The following is a 22869-nucleotide window of genomic DNA, read 5'->3' as shown; positions in this document are numbered from 1 at the left end:
ACTGAGAGCTAATACAGAGACAAGTACTTTAAATTAAACTCTGGGGTTTTACATGCCAAAACTACAACCTTCTTATGAGGCATGTCGTAGGGGAGGACTCGGTTCTTTAACATGTACCTAAATCCAAGTACATGAGTGTTTTTGCATTCTACCCCCATTAGAATGTGGCCGCCATGGCTGGGATCAAACCTGCGACCTCAAGCACAACAGTGCAGCGCCATAGCTATTGCGCTACTGCGGCAGGTTGACAAGTGCTTTGGCAATGCCTACCAGCACCCAGGATTGTCAGACCTCAAACTCAAAAATTATTTTAGAAAAGTAGCCAACGTAGACTACAGATCACAACTACAGTTTCTACAGTTTGCAGAAAGTGGCCAAGCTGTAACCAAATGATCACTACAGTTAACCACACTCCATGTCAGTCAATGAAGGTATGAGAGACAACTTCAACTGTTGGTTTGGATCACTGAAGGCAGACTACTGCTACAGTGCCAGACACGGTTGCTAATGCAAGATGCGCAGAAACACTGGCACTAGATGCTGAAGTAGCTGAAAGGCAGCCAAGAAGAACAGAAGTCAAAGTTCATGTTAAAGAGAAGGTATTTAGAGCACACGGCCTGTACAGAGCATAGCATTGCACATACTTCCGCTTTCGAGCACATTGCTGTCTGACCAAAAAAAAAGTGTGCAGATATTGCATCAGTTGATGCAGGACATTTGCAACTTGATCACTATGAAGGCAGACATCTGAAATCCACAACATATTCCACTACATGTTACTACCTCCATTTGTTAAAGAGACCGACAACCAATTTTTATGGTACCAGTTTGTTTTTTTTATTGCAGCATAAAGCTTACCAGTTAAAGTGGCCAATCCTACAGTGGTACAGTAGAACCCCTGTTGTTATGTTCCCAGGTGCTGCATTTTCCCGGTTGTTACGTCGTTTTCAGCCGGTCCTGGCACAGCTCCCATAGAACCCAATGCATTGGTAACCCTGCTGTTGCGTCGCGACTGTGGGACCGTTCCCGCATCATACGTTGCAAACTGCCACCCCGCGCCGGCCCAAGCGGTTTTGACTTTTCATGTCGCTTGGCTTGGTGGCTTGACGATGGCATTGGCTGCCCAAAGTGCTGGGAGCGACAACTATGACGTATTTTTGGTTTCCGCCAGCAAAAGTATGGCCCTTGAGATCCGTGTTTGCTATCTAAAGATGGTGTCTATGACGCGTTGTGGCCCTAAAATTGGTTTTGGCTCATAGATGTTCCGTATAAAGGACGATAACGCCGATGAACGCGTCTAAATCTCGCGCGTGCAAGAAAGAAAAGCAGGGAGGTAGCGCGCCTTCTGCCATTGCGCTCGAGGCACCGGTGAGGGAGCGAGGGGGGAGGGATAGCAGGCGGCGTTGTACTGTACTCTGGCATATACTATGTCATCAACTGCGTACTGCGCGGCGGTGCGTGGGCCGTATCTCTGCGTTGGGGGCAGAGTTTAAGCAGTGTAGGTGCGTCAGCGGCTCGTAGCTTTGTGTGTGCCGTGTGTTCTTGGCGCTCCGTTTGCGTTGAAGCGATAGACAACAGCACGAAGGTCACTTCGGTCGCTTCTGCAGCAGGCGCTTCCTCACACCATCGTTTGGCACCGCGTGTCTGCGCTCATCGAGTGTGATGTGTTCATGTTTGCTTGTGGACGCTGACACCATGCTTGTTAATGTATAGCGAATGTTTACTATAATATATAAGCGAATATAAGCGAATGTTTACTAGTTTATACGGTCGATAAAACTACTATCCTTACTTTGTATAGCTGTCTACTAATTTGCTATCGCAATCGATGCTTCGGCTTTCGGACGAAACTACAACTTTTTTTCACACGTAAGAATTAAAATAATGTGTGCAGTTCAACACTACTCCCCTTTCTCAATTTTTCCTGTTTGTCGGCTCTTGCGTTTCCCAGCTCTTACGGTTTCTTTTTACGGTCCCGTGAAAAACGCATCGGCGGGGTTCTACTGTTTCATGAAAAACGTTCTAGAACATTTTTTTATTATCAGAATTTTTCTATTTGCAGTCGCAATCATGTTTATGAAGTCGTATGCTGTAAACAGCGATAGGTCAGCAAGATAACGAACCTATGCTGGCATTGGTGAGAAGTGGTAACATATGACAGTAGTGCTATTCCTGTAGTGCTAGCACCCATTTACGTCACAATTAGTCTATGACATTTTGGATCTCACAGGGAGACCACAGAACTCTGGGTACTGACTCCAAAACTTGTGGGGATCGAGGTGCCTCCCCGCACCTCGTCCCCCAGCTCGCGCGTGGCACTTAACTCATTCTGCGGGAACCGCCGCCATAATGGCAACATGGTGGACATGGCTAGCACGCCGGACCTACTTTCCCGTGCAAACCGTGCTATGCTGTATCTAGGGTGAATACACCCGTGTTTGTTGGCAATCTGACTCCGGAGCCTTCTCTGCACCGTGTCTGAGAGTCATCGAACCCTGCTGTAGCGCCTTTGTGTGTTGCGGAGTGGAGGAGCGTCGTGCCCTTTCCTGACCATCGCTCGTAGGGTAAGCCCTGTGCAAACCCATCTCCCCAAACTTTCACGCATACGAAAGCACTCATGTGCGCCGCCATGCAATGAGGGACCCCTCTATAACCTCCAGCACGCATGATGTGGAAGGAGCAGGAGCCTTGCACGGGGGTTGAAGGGTAATCTTTAATTGACAGTAACTCCACTTGTACACAACGCATTCAAATACTTCCTGCTGGAGGATCTTCATGAAATGATGCTCCTGATTGCCAAGCACATTTACACAACTTTGTTCAAGAGTGCCGTAGGACACCTTTAAAGCAGCTCTTCAATGCAAGGTTAAACAGGTACTTTTTAATCCCTTATTAGCCTATTGTGGGTGTTGCCAATGCCATCAGCTGCCAAGAGAGTGCTGACATCAGAGTACTGTACTTAGCGTATACTAATCTGTTCTAAAAATGTGTATTTCTTGTCAACCACAGCAGCATGCCGCAGTCATTTTTGGCAGTGGATGTGGCAAAATAAGCTGTTCCTTGCGATTGGTTGGTCACACACTTTGTGCATCACTTCCTCTTCCTCGACAAACAAAAAAAGCAATATGCTGAAGTTTTACGGCATTTTCAACTAGAAAGCAATCACGAAAATAAACATTAAAATATATTAAGGGTGTAATTATGACATGGGGACAGAAATGGGGGTCTTGTCACCATTGGCATGTAGCACATGGAGCTGCAGCAGCAGAGTTCAATTTACCACAGATGCATGCTATTTATAGTTCACCTATGAATAGCACTTAAAGACGAGCTCGGACTTCGTGCTGCAGATAAGGTTGCGCAAAGAAACACTGCTGAGGTTTTCACGTGAAACAAGAATTTACGCGTTCACATAAGTGTAAGGCAGCGTAGGAGCAAAAGCTCATTTCACAGACGTACAAACAAAGTGTAGAAATCGATATGCATGGTGTGCAAGCACTCAGGCTGCCACACAATGGCAGACACTGTTAAATGAAAATGGCAGGGTCATTCATGCTGCACAAATGGGTACACACAAACAGAAAGTGCAACAGGATAAGCTGCGAGGCACCAAGACGCAAGTTTTGTGAAGACACTGATGCTTTAGGTCGACAAGCTTCCCGCTATCAACTGTAAGGACAACAAATGGACAAAGAAGGGCCCACACGCAGCCACAGCTTATGAGGTGCACACTTAGTTAAGGGGAGTGCGGTCATGTAGAAATAATTTCTGAAGCACATTTTTTTTTTTTTTTTTTTTTTAATACAGGTACAAATTTAGGGGTGGGACTCTTACACAAGAGCACATGGTACCTGTCTTTTTCTGGACGCTCCTTCTTAGTAGTCCCAAACTTAATGTTCTTATTTCTACTTCTGTGCACTAAAAGCAATGTGATCCACCTCGATTTTCCCGGCAGCTGCCCACCCTTTCTTTTTCACTCAGGAGGAAGCTGAGATCAGGGAATCCTGCTCGGCTCTCACCTGACCCACCCATGGAATCACTAGCATTGGTACGTGCTACCAAAAAGACGTAATCAAATAGTGTGGGCACTGGCTGTGGTGACAAGGCCACCTTGATATGCAAGCTACCGGTACACTGTCATGAAAATGTAGCTGTCAATGGAAGCAACTTATGACGTCGTTGGGCAAGTGAAATGCAAAAATAGATGCTTTCATTTTCAATTTCGAGATTGAATAACTTTAGTTTGCACACGCCAATTTTCACAATTCACTTTGCATTGAAGTCAGGACCCCACAATGAATCCTTTGAAGCAAAGTGATTTACAGTCAAAGTAATGTCATAGGGCCCCTGTAATGACAGTGGTTTGAAGGTGCCTGTAGGAGAGTGGTACTATAAGAGGAGCCTAAAACATTGCATGTGGCTACTATGATAAATGGGTGACACTCACCGGAGGGGCACAGACCAAGTTCTTTGCACACTTGGTCAGGGACAAGTTCCTGGAGGAGAAGGTTGACCAGCATGTCATAATAGGTGTTGACCATGTCAACACACTTCTGCTCCATTGAGCCGGGCAGTAGAGTGCACACTTTGTCCAGTGCTTCCTTCACCTTCTCCTGAAGAGAACAATCCAAAGCCAATGGTTAGGAAAGGGGAAAGCTCTGACAACTAAGCAAAAGAAAGAACTGTACTATTTTGTGCCCATGCCTATCTGCTCCAAATGTTCTTTTAATTCCAATAAACAAACTGGAATGCAAAATATCAGATTAATTAAAAAGAAACATTGCAAGATGGGAAATTTGTGCAGAAAATAGAGTTGAAAGCATGTACATGGAACACTTGTACACGGTCAAATACACTAGGTGCAAAAATTAAATTTATTTTGCAGCAAGAATCTTCCTTCATTTCTATGCAATGTCTAAATTACCACATCATACTAACTTTCCTCAAGAGACTTACACTATAAATTCATTTTGATATGTTCTTCATGGATCTCCTTTCGTAGTCACTTTTTTAACATTGCAAATGAATTGTAGCAGGCACCCTTAAAGGTACTGAAATGCAATACCTACTAGACCATTTAATTTAAGGATACGTTTTTCTACCGCACAGTAGAAATCTCACTATCGAATGTACCTAGGCCCATAACGATCATTAAAGAAAGCATACAAAAATTTTAAGCAGACTTTTCAAATTTCTGCAAACTCTTCAGTGTACTTTGCATGGTGTTACGTTTGGTGTATTCATTGAAGAGCGGAGGCTGGGGTCATTGTGATATTGACGTCGCACGACATTCCACTCAGTCAACGTGGAATGCTGACAAATTTAGAATTCCTGCAAGAGGGAACGTCTATTCTATCCAAACAACTTGCCCAAGACCTCACTGTGGAGCGGTCTTCGGAGGAATGAGTTATTCAAGGTGTGGGCCAATTGCCGAAAAAGGGGTGCACGAGTATTCAGCAAGCTGCCGAAGCCGACCACATTCAAAACGCTGCTAATCCACCTTTTGCAAGCTTCAAGCGCGCATGCATCGTACCCTAAAGGCGAGTGCCAGATATGTTTTGTACAGCGTCGGCAGTACATGGTGCAGATGACGTGCGTGCTGCCTAGCTGGGAGAATGCGTCAATGGGAGACATATATTATCATACTAGGATGACGCCGACACGACTGACGACAGTGAATCGTCGTTGTGTGACAAGCTTTTTTGTTAACGACACAGACAAAACCAGTCTGATGATCGGCTAAGTGAAAACATTGCACCGACAATGCAAATGTTGCATAAACTACACTTCAATGTATATTATTGACGCTCAAACTGAGTCGAAACGTACATCCTAAGTTGAAATACACGATTTACAGCCCTTGCCAGCTGTCCATATCAAGTTCGAGATGGTATTGATATCGTTCAGTGCAGCTTAATTAGGCATAGCACAGTAGACGAGTTCGTGCACTACCAGCGGTCCTGAACTACAGGATAAGCAAGTAGGATGAATGAAACTGCTTTTATAGTTCAGTCCTGGCCATACCGACTTGAAGTGAACCACTCTTAGCATAGTACGATGCACAGACAAAAAGTGTGAAGCAGCGACAAAGCGTGGTAACAACACCAGTATGTCACCGTTCTTGATCGAAGGCTGCCGGTCGCACTTCGGCCCTTTCATGAACAAAATGAGACTACGGTAAAACCTCGATAACTCGAACTCGGTTAATTCAAAATTTCGGTTAATTCAAGAATTTGAGCGGTCCCGTCATTTTTGGTGCAAATTCTACCGGATAATTTGAATAGCCCGCGCAGCTCTATTTGGATAATTTGTAGTTTCCGGCTGGCAGCTACGTGCGACTCCTACGTTAGGGCGCTCCATACAGTCGCCGACCGGTTTTCCGGACCACGGGGACCGAAAAGTAGCCCGAAAAACTCGTTCGGCCAAAAAGAAAATTTATTAAGCTGCTTAGTGCGGCTTAAAAAAATCTCTAATAATGCCCTGCCTCATACTAGGCTTGGAGGAGATCAGACTTGCTTGGATTTGCGCAAGAGTGACGTCATCTCCATGTGCAGTCAACACGAGTCTCACCACGTTGGCGATCTCGGCCAACGAAGTTTCACCATGGAGATCGAAGAAACGAGCTTCACACCACTTGGCTCTCGCGAAGGCTCAAGAGGTGGTGCTGATCACCGAGACAGACCTGCTCCCTTTACGCACCACGTTCAAAATAGTAACCAAAACTTAAGAAAAAAAAAAATCCCACATTAAATGATTCTGACGATATTGCTGACAGCAAAAAGAAAGCAAAAAGAAAAAGTGCCGTCCTCTTGAGAGTTTTGTCAGCCAAGAAAAAGCAGGCATGGCCTCAGAGACTGGAGGATGGTGCACGCTCACTGGTTATAACGCGCACCTCCCATTCTTAGCGGTTATAGAATGGGCCCCTGGAAGCCAAGGCAGCCGAAAATCCCACATGGTGGCCTCCAAGATTGGGTAGCGTGGCTCGGAATGAGTGATTTAGTCCGGAAAATCTAACTTTATGGCTTCAATTTGTCTGAAAAATCGTTGCGAAAATGCATTAGCTCAATGGGAACCCTGACGGTGCATTTTTGAAGTCCGGAATATCCAGCAAGTCCAATTTTTTGGAGTCAAGCACCCGCGCTCCCACTTTAGCGATGGTTATTCCGTGAACATCGTCCACAGCTTTGTTGAGTGCAGCGAGGGTGATATTCATATGCTACGTGTTGTGAGCCAGCTGGAGAACATAGCACTTCGGGCGGCGAGCTACCGCACCAAGCAATCCCGCATCAGCGATTATTACTTCCAAGTAATCTTTCTCGAACATGAAAAATAAAGTTGATTTCTTTTTGCAGCAAGTTCTTCCTCGTTTTTTTTTTCTTCATTTCGGTTAATTCGAAAATCCGCTTAATTCGAAGAATTTTCGTAGTCCGGCGGCCTTCAAATTATCAAGGTTTTACTGTACATAGAGCGGTAGATCTGTGTGTATGGTCATGCTGATAAACTTTTTAGTTACCAAAAAGCGCAGTTTGCCTCTTATGCCAAGCAGGCAGCAAGTGATGGCCCCTTCCATACTGCAGCATAAACAACTACCTCGCTCAGTTGTCACGGGAGTACAACAGTCATTGCCGTTTTCACTTGAAAGCTACACGCTCTCTAAATGAGTGCTTATGTGCACAGAGTTTACTCCAACAATATCCTATCAAACACACCAAACTATATGCCTGATGAAGAGCATGAATAAAGTGAGACCTAGCTATCAAAATCAGCAGTAACTGCCCTCTCGGATGCCGTTCTTGAAGTGCCCAGGATGCTCATACCTGCTCGTCTCAGTGTGATAAGATGCTTCTCATACGCACTTACCTGTACGCTTTGCAGCTTATGTCAGCAGTGTGTGGTTTCCACTGTATTTGAAGTGAACAGCGATCAGTGGCCCCCCTTATACAGTGCAGTCCACATATAACGATACCACATATAACGATAAATCGGTTATAACGATGAGTCAAGCTAAGAGTATCAACTTATGCATTAGGGCTACGAGAAAAAAAAAAAAACATATAATAACAATATGTTATTCACTGCATATCGGATATAACGATTGAAATTTTGCTTCTGGGTGGTGTTTTTAATGCAGAATAATCGTGAAAATTACGTTCCTACGTTGCCCTTAACCGAGACGGGGCGGAAAGTTTGCCTACGCGAGTTCGTATCTGCCGCCATCACCGCGCAGCGCATCCTGGCCGCGCGCCGATTGCGAAAGCCACGGAGGGCATCGCAAGTTAGTAAGTTTGTTAACTTAGGTTTTTGGTTCGTGTACCGTCAAGTTTCACCACAGTTGGTGCAGCGTGCACAAGATGGCGCCAGCTGCTTCGCCCCCGCGTCAGTGGCGGTCGCGCGAGGAGAGGGTGGAAGAAAGGCGATAAGCGAAGGCAACGCCTCCTCTGGCGAGGGGCGCCTGCGCTCCCTGCCGCGCGCTCTCTCAACGGAAGCAGAGGCAGGTGCGTCCCTTGAGACGAAACTGATTTTTCAAGAGGGAAAAGAAAGCGATAAGCACGCGGCGCCTGCATGGCCCTGCGCTCCCTTTACAATCTCCGTCTCTCAGCGAGCGCGGAAATGCACCGCGGAAGCAGCGGAAGGTGCGCCGACAAAGCGCAAAGCTGCGTCTCTCGAGACGAAGCTGCACATTTTGCAAGACTCGAGCTCGCGCAGTGGATGATATCGATGATTATGAAAACTGGGAGCGCCACGATCATGAAGGCTAGAAGCAGTGTCCATGCCGATCAACGGAAAAGGCGGGCTTCATGCGCCACAACGAAACCCCCATGAGCGAAACCAACACGGTGGTGTCTGAACTCTGGGAGCCCGTCGCTACTGACGATGAAATAGGTGGTGCTTCGATGCAGGAGCTTCTGAGTGCAAATAGTGCTGCCTCGTTCTGCGAAGAGAACTCCGACGGGGCGATCGTTGTCGCGACAGACGGCGGCGTTGTGCGACGGAGGCGACAGCAGCAGCAGTGACGACGAGATTGACAACGGCCCATCTTTGACACCGACCCCGAGGTTCAACCAAAGTGCAACGTCGTTGATCGAGTCGCTCATTGAATTCATGCACGCTAAATTATAGCCGCTAATGTTCGCGCAACAGATGGACGTGATGCACACGGCGGTTGTGAATCCGAAACTTCCGCGAAAGCAAGTGCAGATTTCTATTTCAGCGTGCCTAACGATGGAGACGCTATTTAGAGGTATAAATAAAAGTTTTATTTTTCACCGGCCTACTTTCTACAACGTCGATTTTTTTATCGCAAGTGGCAGTTTCGGTTTCGGGACTGCAAAGGTATATTCGGCATTTTTTTTTTTCTTTTCAAGCAGTCCAGATATAGCGATGATCGGTTATAACGCTCGGATTTCTCGTTTTTCTCGATATCGTTATAAGTGGACTGCACTGTATGTGCCCATGTAAACAAATGCACCATTCTAGTGTCGTATAAACACTCTGCGCGCACTATCCCCCCTTAAAGAGCTACAGCAACTATGGTCGAAACTGAACTATAAGAGCAGTTTCCATCGTTCTATTGCATACGTTCAGTGAAGGTCTAAAACTGGCAAATGCACAAACTTGGCTGCTACACTACAGCTAACCTTCGCCGAGCAGAATCGACCTTGGCTCAAACTTGATGTGGGCGGCTGGCAAGTGCTCAAGTTTCTGCATTTCAACTTCCAAAGCATGTTTGTATTCATATTGGGCACGACTAAATATAAATACAAGCATAGGCATTGTGGCACTCGTGTTATGGTGCGATGTATTCATTCAGTGGCCCGTCACACAGCGATTGGCTTTGTCGGGGTAGCTGCACGAAAACCCATCATCACATTTCGACGGTTCACGATTGTCGGTCTCGCCAGAGTTTTTGTCAGCATCGGTGTCCTGCCCAGGAAGCACCCAGTAACACAATAAAAAATTACAAGAACGACTCACAAACGCACAAAAACTAGGGGTGTGCGAATATCAAAATTTTCGAATACAAATACTAAGCTTTGAATAGTGAATCGAATATCAAACAATGATATGCACATGCATTTATTAGCAAGTTGGGTTATCTTGTTATGTTGGCACCTCGCAATTACATTGTCAGTGTTAAACAACTAAACTAGTAAGCCGTTATGCTAAAACATTGTGTATCTGGCTCATGTTAACTTGGAAAATTTAGTTAGTCCTTCCCTCTAGTAGTGCTCGCCAGCCTGTGCCTTATTATACCGCATCAACTGCCCGTTAACTCGGAGGCATTCGACCCTGTGCCAGTCGTCACTCATCGCACTTGCTGTCAAGCAATAAACTCAAAATTGCAGGTGGCGCTGCAAAAAAAAAAAAAAAAGTGCACACATGCGGTCCACAAACCCGTGCCCTTGCTATTGAGAGGCTGGCTTTTCAGTTTAGACATTTAGTGGCTATGTGTGCTTTACAGGTAAACGGAAGGAAATGCCAAGACATTGCTGCGCCCAAGGCAGTTATAACAGCATCGTCGGTCGTGACACGCGGTCGCACACATTTCCTAGAGATGAGAAGGTGCCTAAACTTTGGATACGTGCCTGTCAGCCATTGCGCCCAGCCTGGAGACCTCTAAAAAATGACTTAGTTTGTGCGGACCACTTCGTCGACGATGATTATGTGACCAGCCTGGTTGGGCTGAAACGCCTCGGCAACGTCTAAAGCCCGACACTGTGCCCTCGGTCTTCTCACGAAAACGCAAGGCAGAAAGGATCAGCGGCGCGTTTGAAAAGCGGAGGCGAAAAGAGGTAGGTACTGTTTTCGCTCATTTGCAGCCTTCTTCTGCAGTTGCTCATGCCGACGGCATAAACTACTATTCAGTCATCCACGCAGTGTTGAAGTCATTCACGCAGTGTTGAAGTCATTCACGCAGTGTTGAAGTACTCCGCAGCTGCCTCGCCTGCGTGAGCTCTTGAAAAAGCAAGTGTAAAGTGGAAATGACAAATAATTCTTGCACAAGTGTCTAGGTGCAGAGCAAAATCTTCGCGCTACAGTTCGCGAAAACCTGACCGGCACGTCCACAGCCGCTTGCTCTTCTTCATCGCTTGACACGGAAGGCTCGTAACCGTAAACAGTTATATTTCTTGCCAAGTTGGAATGGTCCTCGTCTTCAGATGTGTACTCATCGCTGGTAGAGTCACCAGAACTTGAATCTATGCTCGCGAGGGCGGCGTCGGCGCGCTTCGAATGACCGCGGCAGGCCGGCGTGGTGCGCGCTCACAAAAACGCCAAAAATTAAGCCATTGGCTGAAAAATGAGCTAAGTGACTACTTCTTTTCGGTGTAATCGCACACTAAGGATTCATTTTCAGCATGTAAAATTTTCCGATTTTGTGTCCGTATCCCTTTAAGGAGTCATGTTGCGTGCCAGCAGGTGTGCTCTCCCAAAATTATATAGTGTGCTCCTCCAGAGTGTAGTGTGCTACGAGTTAACATGTACTGCACTCCGTACTTCTGCCAGTACGAGTATGCCTTTGTCTTTAAATAAGTTTGCCTTCCCATGAAAATAAACACCTGTTCTATTCCTCCAACCTCTTTACCTCACACTTATCCGCAAGGAAGCAACTTTCGTCAAGAAGGTACAAACAACGGCATGGGCCTAACTAAGTTAGCCTTTGTGTGACACCCCGGTAGCGTAGATGAGCTACCTCTCTTCAAGACACACCGGTGGCATAGGCTAGAGCACAATCCTTTGTGTGACACCTGACACCGTGACCACCATACCCAATCCCTACAATGGACACTGCTAACCCTAAAAATTCATAGAAGTAGTTGCAGCATACCACAAGAACTCTGTAAATTGAAATGAGTGCAGCCTTTACAAATGTCTGCAATGTCTAACAAGCAGCTGCAACAACTTAGAGGTACGCTTGACATGCTGAAATGTTCTTTTCCTTATTGTCAATCCCTGCAGCATTTTAGGAGGGGTGGAGGGTGCACTCAACACATGTTGACAAGTGGCACCTAGAAAAAGTCAAGAAGGTGGGCAAGCGGAGAAGACACTTTTTGAGGGAGACAAAGGGAGAGAACGTATGAGAGCACATAAGAACACGCAAGCTGAAGTGCCAGGTGTAGAATAATGTGCATTGAGTTAGGCTGACCAAAAACGCACCATCCTAAATATACGCCTGCTTATAACGAACCTCCATATAACGAATTCCTGGATATAACAAAGTTTTTCTATTCCCCACCGTTACTCCATAGAAGCACATGTATTTGAGACCTCTACGTAACGAAGTGGCAGCGGGAGACCCCCTGGATATAACGAATTTTCCCCTCCGACAACCTAGAGATTTCACCCCAAATATTGTCATTTTTGCACGAGCAGCAACCGGAAGCACCTTCTCCGCCGCGATGGAATGCGAAGCGGCGGCGTCGCGCTTGGCGCGCTCGAATTCACGGCGACTGTGAGGCGAGAGCGAGCGCACGTGTGCGTGTGTGCGCGAGGCGGGCCTGCATCCCTCGACCCGGCGATCTTGCCGCCATGGGCGTGACCTTTCCCCCTCCCTTCATTCTAACCTGATCCCGCCGCTTGCTGCAGCTGGCCTAGTCCGCCAAGCCAGCACTCTCCTTTTCCAGTTGATGTAGCCGAAGGAAAAAAAAAAAGTTTTTTTTTTTTTCAACGTGTTGGCAGCGCCACTCTTTTTGGTTACTGCGCAAGTCTCTGCACTTCACTTCACTAACCTTGACACTAGGCGACACTACACGACGCTACGACGCCATCGTGTCACTGGCTCTTCTTTTGCGACGCATCGCGCTTGTGCAAAACGACACGCGTCCATGCATCCAGTACCTTGTGCGACATTCCAAGGATGAGTGCTTCGACGAAGAAACACAAGATATGTAATAGATTTTTTTCCTCTCTTTTGGTCACGGAAAACGGGTGCATGTTACAATCGAGGGGCGTTAGAATCGAGTAATACGGTAAGCTATTCTTTTTCGAATTTTCGTGCCATAACTGCATATAACGAAATCCTCTTTATAATGAAGTTTTTCGGGAATTTGTCAATTTCATTATATCCAGGTTTAACTGTATAATATGGCAATACCTCGCAGTGATGAGAGCATCACTTTTCAACAAAAACCATCTGTAGATTAAAAAAAAAAGACAGAACATTGAAGACTGAATGTGCAAAGCAAAAGCTTTAAATACAGCACAGAAATAATTTTTGATAAAATATAGGGCTCATATAAATAATTGGCATTTGAGCCAAATTTCAGACATTTCAAGGATGCTGAAGCCAAAATTCAAAGAGTGGGGGAACAAACCTTATTCATACACCATACACTGAAAAATAGTGAAATCTCCTTTTTAGCAGCAATTTCTTGCAGCTTCTTCTTTCTGGGGTTTTACGTGCCAAACCCAGTTCTGATTATGAGGCACACCGTAGTGGAGGGCTCCGGATTATTTTTGACCACCTGGGGTTCTTTAACCGTGCACTACAACGCAAGCACACGGGCGTTTTTGCATTTCGCCTCCATCGAAATGCGACCGCCGCGGCCGGGATTCGATCCCGCAATCTCGTGCTCAGCAGCGCAATGCCTGAGCTGACTGAGCCACCCCGGCGGGTAATTTCTTGCAGCTAATTTAATTTTCCCATTGCAATGATGCCATTTGATTTCTGGCATGATGGTTAGTAGTGTACGACTTCAGTCAAAGATACTTATGTTAATGCCAAATGGCTGAAATGTACTTTCCGCCAGGCATTTCTAGGGCACGAAAATGAAGCCACAATGGCTGCAGTGTAAACCAACTACCAAAACAACAAAATGGTGGCATGGCTTGGTCGCTTGACCTGGTTTTGGCTATATCCCCGATGGAAACGGATTTAAACAAGCCTGTCATCGTTGGCTGTGGACACACTACATTGAAATGGTTTAGCAACACTCCCTAAAGAAAATAATCTGGAATTGTTTCCCAATAGATGGTGTCTATGGCATAGCTTCCTATGTGGAGTTTGTTGTTCTGAAAGCTCAAAAGTCACCATTAACCCCAGTTTTCAAGAAATTTGAGAAAAAGGCACATTTATTGTTAAGGAATTTTAACGCACATTCACGCTTGTTGGTAAAGGGGGCCTTACTATATCAGCTTCCATGGCTCAACATTGGTGAGTATTTACCATTACACTGACACTGAAAGCATATGTGCTTCAAAAAATGGCAAAACAAACCTCAGTTCTCTCATCCTTCACTTCGTCATAGAGAAACTTGACCACAACCATACACAGGTCACATGTGTCATCTGAGACTTTCTTGGGCGGAACAACAGGCATAGATACATTTGCTGGAATAGTACAAAGCACAAAAGGGATGCATTAATTGTAACACCAACACCATAATAATGCACTATTGTTAGCTAAAGGTCGGAGACCACAGATGCTGCAAAAAATCTTTTTTCTTCTTCTTAACTTTGCAGCCTCAACGTGCAGTTTAAAATGTAGTGGTATATTTCATGAATAGTCCCCTACTGGTCCATTTCATGAAACTGTAAAACTTAAATAGGTCTCATTAAAAAGAAAAAGTATTGACTTGGTAAAAAGGAGACACTTATGCTTGTAGTGATACTATTGTTGGAATGTACCACAAGCAAAGGTTGCTACACAGGCCTACCTCTATGCTAACTCCCCCCCCCTATGAAGGGCCCTATTTTTTTCAACCAGCTAATATTTAAATACTGATCCCCCTTTTCATGTCGAACTAAAAAAATAGAACATGGCTGCAAAATTGTTTTGCAATAACCATCCTGCTGCCAACTCCACAAAGCAACCAACCAATCTGCAGGCACGAGGCATTACAGGTTGTCAACAAACAACAAATAAACAAAGCAAAGGTGCAATGACATCCCACTCACTTGAGGCACAGAAGCCCAGTTGCTGACAGATCTGCTCGGGGGTGAACTCCTGAAGGACGAGGGATATGACCATGTCCACGTAGGTGTTGATCGTGCTGATGCACTTGTCCCTGCTGCTGCTTGGGAACAGTTGACAAAGTTTCTCAACTATGCGCTTGACTTCTTCCTGCACAGATTCACAGAAGAACATAGTATCATGTACCATGCATATACCTCTAATTCAAACTTGGAGGTGCACACTTGTATTCCTGGTGCCAAAGCTGCTTGGTACCAATAAGCTACATAGCTCATATCCAAGAAGCATCAATGAAAAATCCCCAAGAGCAGAAATACTAATGCCCAGGCGCAGTTATATATCAGTAACAGCTTCAAGATTTGCCTTATTGATGCCACGAAGTTGAAATGAAGACAAGTGCAACTGGCATTTGGGCTATGTACAAACCACAATGACAAAAACAACACAATGTCAAATGAAATAAAACGAAGTTAAGTATATTAAGTATATGCAAACTTTTGCATCGCTACTTGTAATAAAAAAATGTATACGTATACGCATATGGCACTTGATGCTCCTAGTTCCTCCACTCATTTGAGCAGCTGTGATGTGGACACCAGCTACCCATTTAGAATGACTTACTAGTAGTATTCACTGATGCAGCCTTTACTGTCCTCATACAATGCACACTGTACACAATTTCCGCTCTGCTAATTTATCCAAGCACTTGTAGGCAGCAAATGACAACCTTCAAACTGAGGGAATCCTGCCGTGTCTATTACAATGATCAGTACTTTGGTGCCCTTGCTTGCCTTTCAGCACCACGTTAATAAAGACTACAAAATTCTTTTATGGCTTCTTTTTCATCTTAACACTTCTGAATGCCATAGCTATCAGCAGAATACAGAAATAACAGCCGAGTGTCACGATTATTCTAAGGCAGAAATCATTTCAACATACAAAACTTCTCTCTGTCGTGCCTTGTAGCACAGGACATAACCATGTCCTGGCTCAACTGGGCATGATTATAGGCAGCTAACGTCAAGCATTAAAATTGTTCTCAGGATGTTAAGGCAAAAAGTACTCATACAAGCTTCTGACAAAGGATGCACATCTCTCCTCCAGAAACTTTAATGCACAATCATAAAACTTAATTCATAGAATGCAGTTTTGTAACACTGTTGATGAGATTTAAGTGTAACACTAAGAAATGATTAAGCCACAAACCTCAGTTTCTTTCTTCTTGAGCTCATCATAGAAGAATTCGACAGTCAGCTTGCAGTAGTCGCAATCTGGCGAGTCCAAAACAGCCCCAACTTTCTGAGGCAGTGCTACCAAAAAAGGAAAAGATTACTGAGAGATGACTGCGCCGATGTTTGTACAAAATAAGCTAAAGACAACACCTAAAGCTAAAGCTTTTAAGGCAGCAATACAACTCGCTGGAATGCCAGTTTTCCTATCTATGAATATAGCATTTAAAATCTGCTCCCTGGTCGGCAGGGCAAAAACAAAACTTGGTATATACCAACGCTCCATATAGCTAAAACCCTGCAAATATCTTCTCTTTCTCTTTCAACTGAAGATGCAATTATAAAGCATTTAATCTCTATAGTTGGCAGGTTACTATCACACACTACAAAATACAGATTGAACAAGGCTGAAGAAAAACGACACTACCTCACAGGGGAAAAAAAAAGAAAAGCCATGTTCTTCCCTCACCAGATGAGCTTTCGTCAAAGCCTCAATTATACTAGATTGAACAAGGAGTACCATATTTAGTATGCAAGCATGGTTTGCAAAGAGGCCTTCCACCAGCAAACAGCACAAATGTGTGCTTCAGTAGAGTGTTGAATTTGGCTGGTTGGTACACCCGTGAGCAAAAGTATACGGACCACAGGGTCACCGAAAAAAACTGAATTTCTTTGTAAATTAACATGCATAAATTGAAATTGACAAGACATTTGAAAGTTCGCAATGCCAAGTTTGGATTGCAGTCCTCAATTTCAAGTTACATTCGCAGGCAGCTGAAAAAAATCGGCTTTATCCTGGTCCGTATACTTTTGCTCACAGGTGTACATTACTGAACTTGAAGTAAACGCTAGAAAACAGGACGGTGACAAAAGGAGACACACAAAGCAATGACGAGAGGAGCGAACGAAGCGTGTGCACGGCTTTCAGTGACATGGCTATTGCTTATCAGAGATGGCAACATGTCCTTTTCACGTGCTGTCATGGAAGAAGCTGTTGCACTGTCAAGCCGATGCTGGGAGCGGCGGCCACTCACTTCACCACAGTCTGCACGCACGCTTCATTCTCGCGAAACACGGCTGAGAGCGCTACAATACGATTGCGTATGAATGCAGTTTCCAGGCTTTCTTATATGCCAGAAAAAAGCACCACGCAAGAGGTACGTAGCTACAAAAAAACTGGAATAATATATTGGTTATAACAATGAGAAGGTGCTGCACCGTCAACTTTTGTATGTTTTCTATGATGAAATAACTCGCTTACTACAATGCCCCCATGCCACATTATCGGTTATAACGATGAAGTCTGGCTACTGGGTGTCCGTGCCGAAAGGGAATGGAATGCGAACTCCTTGAAAAGAAAGAAAAAGAAATTTGAGCCGTTGCAAGCAGCCCCGCTTTGTTTTACATCCTTCTCCGCATTGCCAGCTTCGCGCACCTCTGTCCCGTTGTCCTTCCAACCCTCTGGACACGAATGGGCTGCGCCCATAGCTCTACGCTGCGCCACACTCCGAAACACGAATGGACCACGTCAACTGCGCTGATAGCGCTGCCAGGTGGAGCGCCACAAATGTGCGATGCAATAGAGCCAAAAACGGCGTTAGTGTCCACCGTAACGAAGCGACGGAGTTCGCATCGCCATAGTCATCAGTGAAAGTCGTACTCGAATGACAGCAATGCCGGAACGCTTCGTGCTTATTTATGCCTTTAAAGCCTTTATTCTTGCGTTTACCGGCGCGCATAGCACCGCATTGGCCGCATGCTTTCATGACTGCGTAGTTACTATTCCATGGGGGCTGATGCCCTGGAGTTTTGAAAGTCTGTGGCGCAGCCTGGTGGCGTGCAGCGAAGTTGGCTGGGTAGGTTAAGATGGACGGCGTCTCTTGAGTTACAGAGGTCTCACTCGCTTTGTACGTTGTATTGAATTCTTTTGAGCAGTTTTCAGACTCGAAAAGTGCTTGAAACGTACGCATGACCTTGTGCACTGCCGCCTGCATCGTCGGATATGGAAAGCAAGTGCTCTCCGTTTCGACAAATGATGTCAAAAGCAGGGGCACCTGACGATTACGCTGGGCAGCGCACTGTCCCGAAGCGCAGTAGCCACCGTTATTGTTGCTTGGTAAATTATAATGAACATGAGGGTCATAATCCTGATGTGTGGTTCTATTGGTTCCCTGGAAAGCCATATCAAGCAAACGAGGGGAGCGCTGGATACGTGCTGTTCAACGTGTGAAGTACGCAAGAGAAACGCTGTCTGCAACGTATATACATGCGAGGTATTCCCAGTCAATACATGTAGGGTAAGTAACGTTGCTCGTTCACCTGCCGAGCGCCCCGAATGAATTAATGTGGTTAACCAGGCAAAGTTAACAAAGGACTCCATCAATACCACAGAATACCAACCCAAAGTATTTTCGGAGCGCGCAGCCGACACGGGGTAGATTACAAAACCACGGCTGTCAGCAGGCGAATTTGCGGACTGCCACCGTGCACATACACAATTTGAAGAATTTTGTGGAGACAAATGTTGGAAATTAGGCGTAACTGCCGTGCATGCTGCAAAAGTGCTTGCGCAATTGACTGTGCTGCAGAAACGGCATAGAGCCACGGCCGACGGCCGTGCACAGCAGTCGTCGATGGATCTTTCATGATTCTGTTTTGTCATTTATTACAGATCATTTTGGGTTTTTTAAGAGCAATCTCTTCGTCCATTCATTGCTGCTAATCGCGCGAACATGCCTCATAGACCTTTCCTGTATTTCAATGTCGTATAGTCGCCGACCGATTTTCCGGACTTTGCGGGGACCGAAAAATAGTCGGAAAATTCAAACAGGCAGAAAAACTCGTTCATCCTTAAAAAAGAAAATTTATTAGGCTTAGAACGGCATAAAAAATCTTTAATAATGCCCTGCCTCGATCGATCAGATTTGCTTGTATTTGCGCAAGACTGACGTCGCCTCTGCATACAGTCGACAAGAGCGTCACCGCGTTAGGCGATCTCCATTAGCGGAGATCGCCATGGAGATCGAAGAAACGAGCCCCGTTACTTCGCATGTGGCCTCTGTGATCAGCTCTGACAGCGTGCCGTTCGCTCCGGCCTTCCCATTCGGTACGTAGCCCAGCAGAGAAGTGTAATCTTGCAAACTCCGCAATGCTCTGTAACAAGTCAGCGATGACGCGCTGCCAGAGCTGATTGCGGAGGCCACGCTTCGCACCACTTGGCTCTCGCGAAGGCACCGGCGGTGGCGCCGATCACACAAATGTGAAGCCGCACACGTCTCCGAGGCGCACACACCACGTGCAAAATAGAAATAGCAACGGAACTTAAAAAAAAGAAAGAAAGAAACCGATTTCACAAAGTCATTAAGACGATAGTGTTGACCGAAAAAAAGAAAGAAAAAAGTGTCATCCCCTAGAGCGTTCTGTCAGCTGAAGAGAAGCGGGCATGGCTCCAGAGACGCGAGGATGGCGCGTATTTTCCGATCTCGGAGGCTATAGAGCGGGCCACTGGAAGCCAAGCCTGGGCAAGCCAGCGGAAAATCCAACATGGCGGCATCCAAGAACGGGTAGCGTGGCTCAGAACGAGTGATTTAGTCCGGAAAATCGAACTTTGGGAATTCATCCGAAAAATTGGTCGCGAAAACGCATTAGCTCTAGGGAACCCTGACGGTGCATTTATGAAGTCCGGAATATCCAACAAGTCCGAATTTTTGGAGTCCAAAAAGTTTGTCGGCGACTGTATGACATTCGCTGAACTTGCGAGTGGCAGCGCGGCGAAATAGTCTCTGCGATCTCATGCACGTTGTAAACGTACTAGGCGTTGAACAGCTTCCTGCCTTTTCGATGAGTGCTTGGCCTGAAGAATTCTTGCACGCCTGAAATTCGCCAAAATCCAAACCGTAGCAAAAGCGAATGCGGCGGCTCCATAGCGCTCCTGAGCTTTCAGGAGCATACGGCCACCTTTCCCACTATTTGAAACCAACGAACTCGCCATAGGGGGCGCTGTTAAGTGGCACTTTTGCAGTGCCACCTGGGCAGCGAGTCTTTCTTATGATCGCATCGATAGCGGCCACGATTTTGTCTACAGCGGTTGCGGAAAACAGTAGTTTCATTTCAACTCGGTACCCGCGTCGGCCGCGCGCCATAACTGAGTAGTCACTATCCATGATCGCGTCGATAGCGACCGCGGTTTCGTCCGCAGTGGCAGCAAACGGTAGTTTCGTTTTGACTCAGTGCGTGCGTCGGCCGCACGCCTTTAGAACTGCAAGGTCGCTGTCCATGATCGCGTCGAAAGCGGCCGCGGTAGCGGCAAATAGTTTCGTTTTTACTCGGTGCATAGCTCTCGAGGATGAAAAGCACCGTCTATATCGTGATGGGCGGCGACCTGGCAACACAGGCGAAAAAATAATCGGGACGTGCGCGCGGTAGTAAAAAGAGTGTCTCAGATGAAGACATGCACTGCGGCCACGCTGTGACAAGTCGCGAGGCCTTCGCCTCTGCGAGCGCTAATCAGTAACGAGATAACAAGAATTGCAGCTTCCGCACTGCTTTTGTGCAAAATAGAAACAGGATTCTGCTGATTCATTCAGTAAATAAAAGCGTGTTGACGAAGAAAGCATATGCTTATTGTTTTCTTGATACCCTCAATAATGCGACATTTGGTTAATTCGGACATTTTCTCGGTCCCGTGAAATCCGAATTAACGAGTTCTTGAACGCCGACAGCCGCGACTTGTTACACACTATCGGAGCACGCAGGAAGCAGAGTTAAACAGTAAAACTAGTCAACACAATCAGCAGCCTGATGGAGGAAGGTGGTGGGGAGGGGCACTGGCCTCCCCGCCATTGTAGTTATCTCACAACAGCTCTGTCATTCCCCTGTCCTGTTTTCTTTTTTTTATGCAACCCAGTTATAACAATTATCAGTTATAACAATGGAATTTTCGTGGCACTTGAATATTGCCATAAGTGGGTTCGACTGCATCGGACTGTTCCTCACACGATGGAAAGTTTCTTGGTGTGAACACACCATAAAATTGAGCAGTGGGCGACTAACCCAAAACAGTTGCTTTTTCAACCAAAAGCAACCATTTGAACTGTTTGCAAGTGGTCGCTTCACGACTTGAGTGTACTAGAATATTTGCAACCCACACTGGTCGCGCGGCCTCTCCAAGTCACCAGTGTGAATGAGCCCCAAGTGTGCATCGCATGAACCCTTTCCCACACTTAATGTGCAGCGCAGCAGGTGCAAACCTGCAACACTTCTCTGGTTACTGCTGGCCACAGCCAAATGTGCCATAGTCATGAAAAAAGGTGTCACAGCTAGGTGTCACAGCTAAGTGGTGTCACAGCTAAGTGGTGTCACAGCTAAGTGGTGTTTACACTGGACTTGCAGTACAGCAGTGTGCTAAATACCTGGGTAGACAGGTATGTGTGCAGTGTTAGCCCATTTAAAGGTTTGTACAGACACCTTTTTATTTTATTTTGCCAAATATTCAGCTCTACAAAGAAGTTTTGAAATCTCTAAGGGCAAGTCCCATTTATGCACATCTTCTTAATAGTTACTAAGACAACGACACCCATGACTTTCATGAAAAATGTGTTCTGCTCTCCTCAAGTCACTGATTTTCTACTCAAAAGACAGATGGTTAAAACTCCTCGCAAAGAACTGCTAACAACCATTCAGATAACACGAGAACAGTGCACGCTAGTGTAGTTTGAGCCTGCTGTTGCTTCCCTCTGTAACATTTATTTTATATAAATTCTTGTGAAAATTTATAAATGCACACGTTTGGGACAAGCAGACCTGTGCATAGTTGCTTTTAGGCTTCCTGGTACAACTTCACGAGAGTGCTAGCAGGCAGATGGTCATTTTCTGGGGTCGAACATGAGTGGTAAACACATGCTTCCATAAGCAACCTACTCTTTAATTTTTTGTATAATGACATTACTCCTTAGCCAGGCCATAGGCACAATGCTTTTCTGCAATGACCCTGTTCTGCCAATCCACATGTGGGTCAAGCATCTGTTGGTCACTCTGCTTTCCATACCGTTACCAGAAATTTGCAAAACGATATACGAAGAGCATGTCTATTCTCATCTACAGATTCGTTAGAAAAATATGCACATTTTTTTAGAAGAATCCTGCATGCATTTCTGAAATGCCCAAGCTTGTGGCAATGCTGCATAAAGGTACAGAGCCTCATCCACTTTTCATTTATTCACTGGGTCCACTGTCTTGTTTCACACAGCTGCATTATAAGCAATATGCATGTGCACCCTATCACAATAAAGTGAAGGCAGTAGGCCATGACTAGCGATGGGAGGTTGGCCTTTACTTTTTGCATTCGAGTGTACATCTTGCTCTATGCATTATTTCTGGACTAGAACAATGTATCAGCAGTTACCGTATTTACTCGAATCTAACACTCACTTTTTTTTCCAATAACACGGGTGCAAAAATTGCATGCAGGTTAGAATTGAGTACGACCCTAAATCTGCGTTACCATATCGCCATCGGCATTTCAAAATGGCCACCTCATACACACATCGAGCCTAACTGCCGTATCCTCCATGTGCTGTAGTACATAGGCTTAGGCATTAGTCTACCGTCTGTTTTCCCATTTCCTGCAATTGCTTTATCTGTGTTTGCTCTATCAGCATGAAGTGCAGAGTTCATCATGATGCCGCATTTAAAAGGAAAGTTATGTGTGCGGAGATGGACGGAAATCGG

General features: G+C 45.6%; 1 protein-coding gene across 3 annotated transcripts in view; it reads right to left on the bottom strand.

The window, feature by feature from the left end:
- Positions 1–22869, bottom strand: part of LOC119436704 (uncharacterized) — a 119756-nt gene that overhangs the window by 59712 nt on the left and 37175 nt on the right. For all 3 annotated transcript variants that reach the window (XR_007464674.1, XM_037703670.2, XM_037703673.2), the window contains exons 19-22: positions 16118–16221; positions 14896–15061; positions 14216–14328; positions 4448–4613 (exon numbers count right to left, since the gene is read on the bottom strand). Coding sequence is in view for 2 of the 3 variants with exons in the window: in XM_037703670.2 (XP_037559598.1) it covers positions 4448–4613; positions 14216–14328; positions 14896–15061; positions 16118–16221 (549 nt within the window). In the remaining variant the exon portion in view is untranslated. The remainder of the gene's footprint in view (positions 1–4447; positions 4614–14215; positions 14329–14895; positions 15062–16117; positions 16222–22869) is intronic.

The sequence above is a fragment of the Dermacentor silvarum genome, chromosome 1 (genome assembly GCF_013339745.2).
Source record: "Dermacentor silvarum isolate Dsil-2018 chromosome 1, BIME_Dsil_1.4, whole genome shotgun sequence".
Lineage (NCBI taxonomy): Eukaryota > Metazoa > Arthropoda > Arachnida > Ixodida > Ixodidae > Dermacentor > Dermacentor silvarum.
This window is presented reverse-complemented; position numbering and strand designations above follow the sequence as displayed.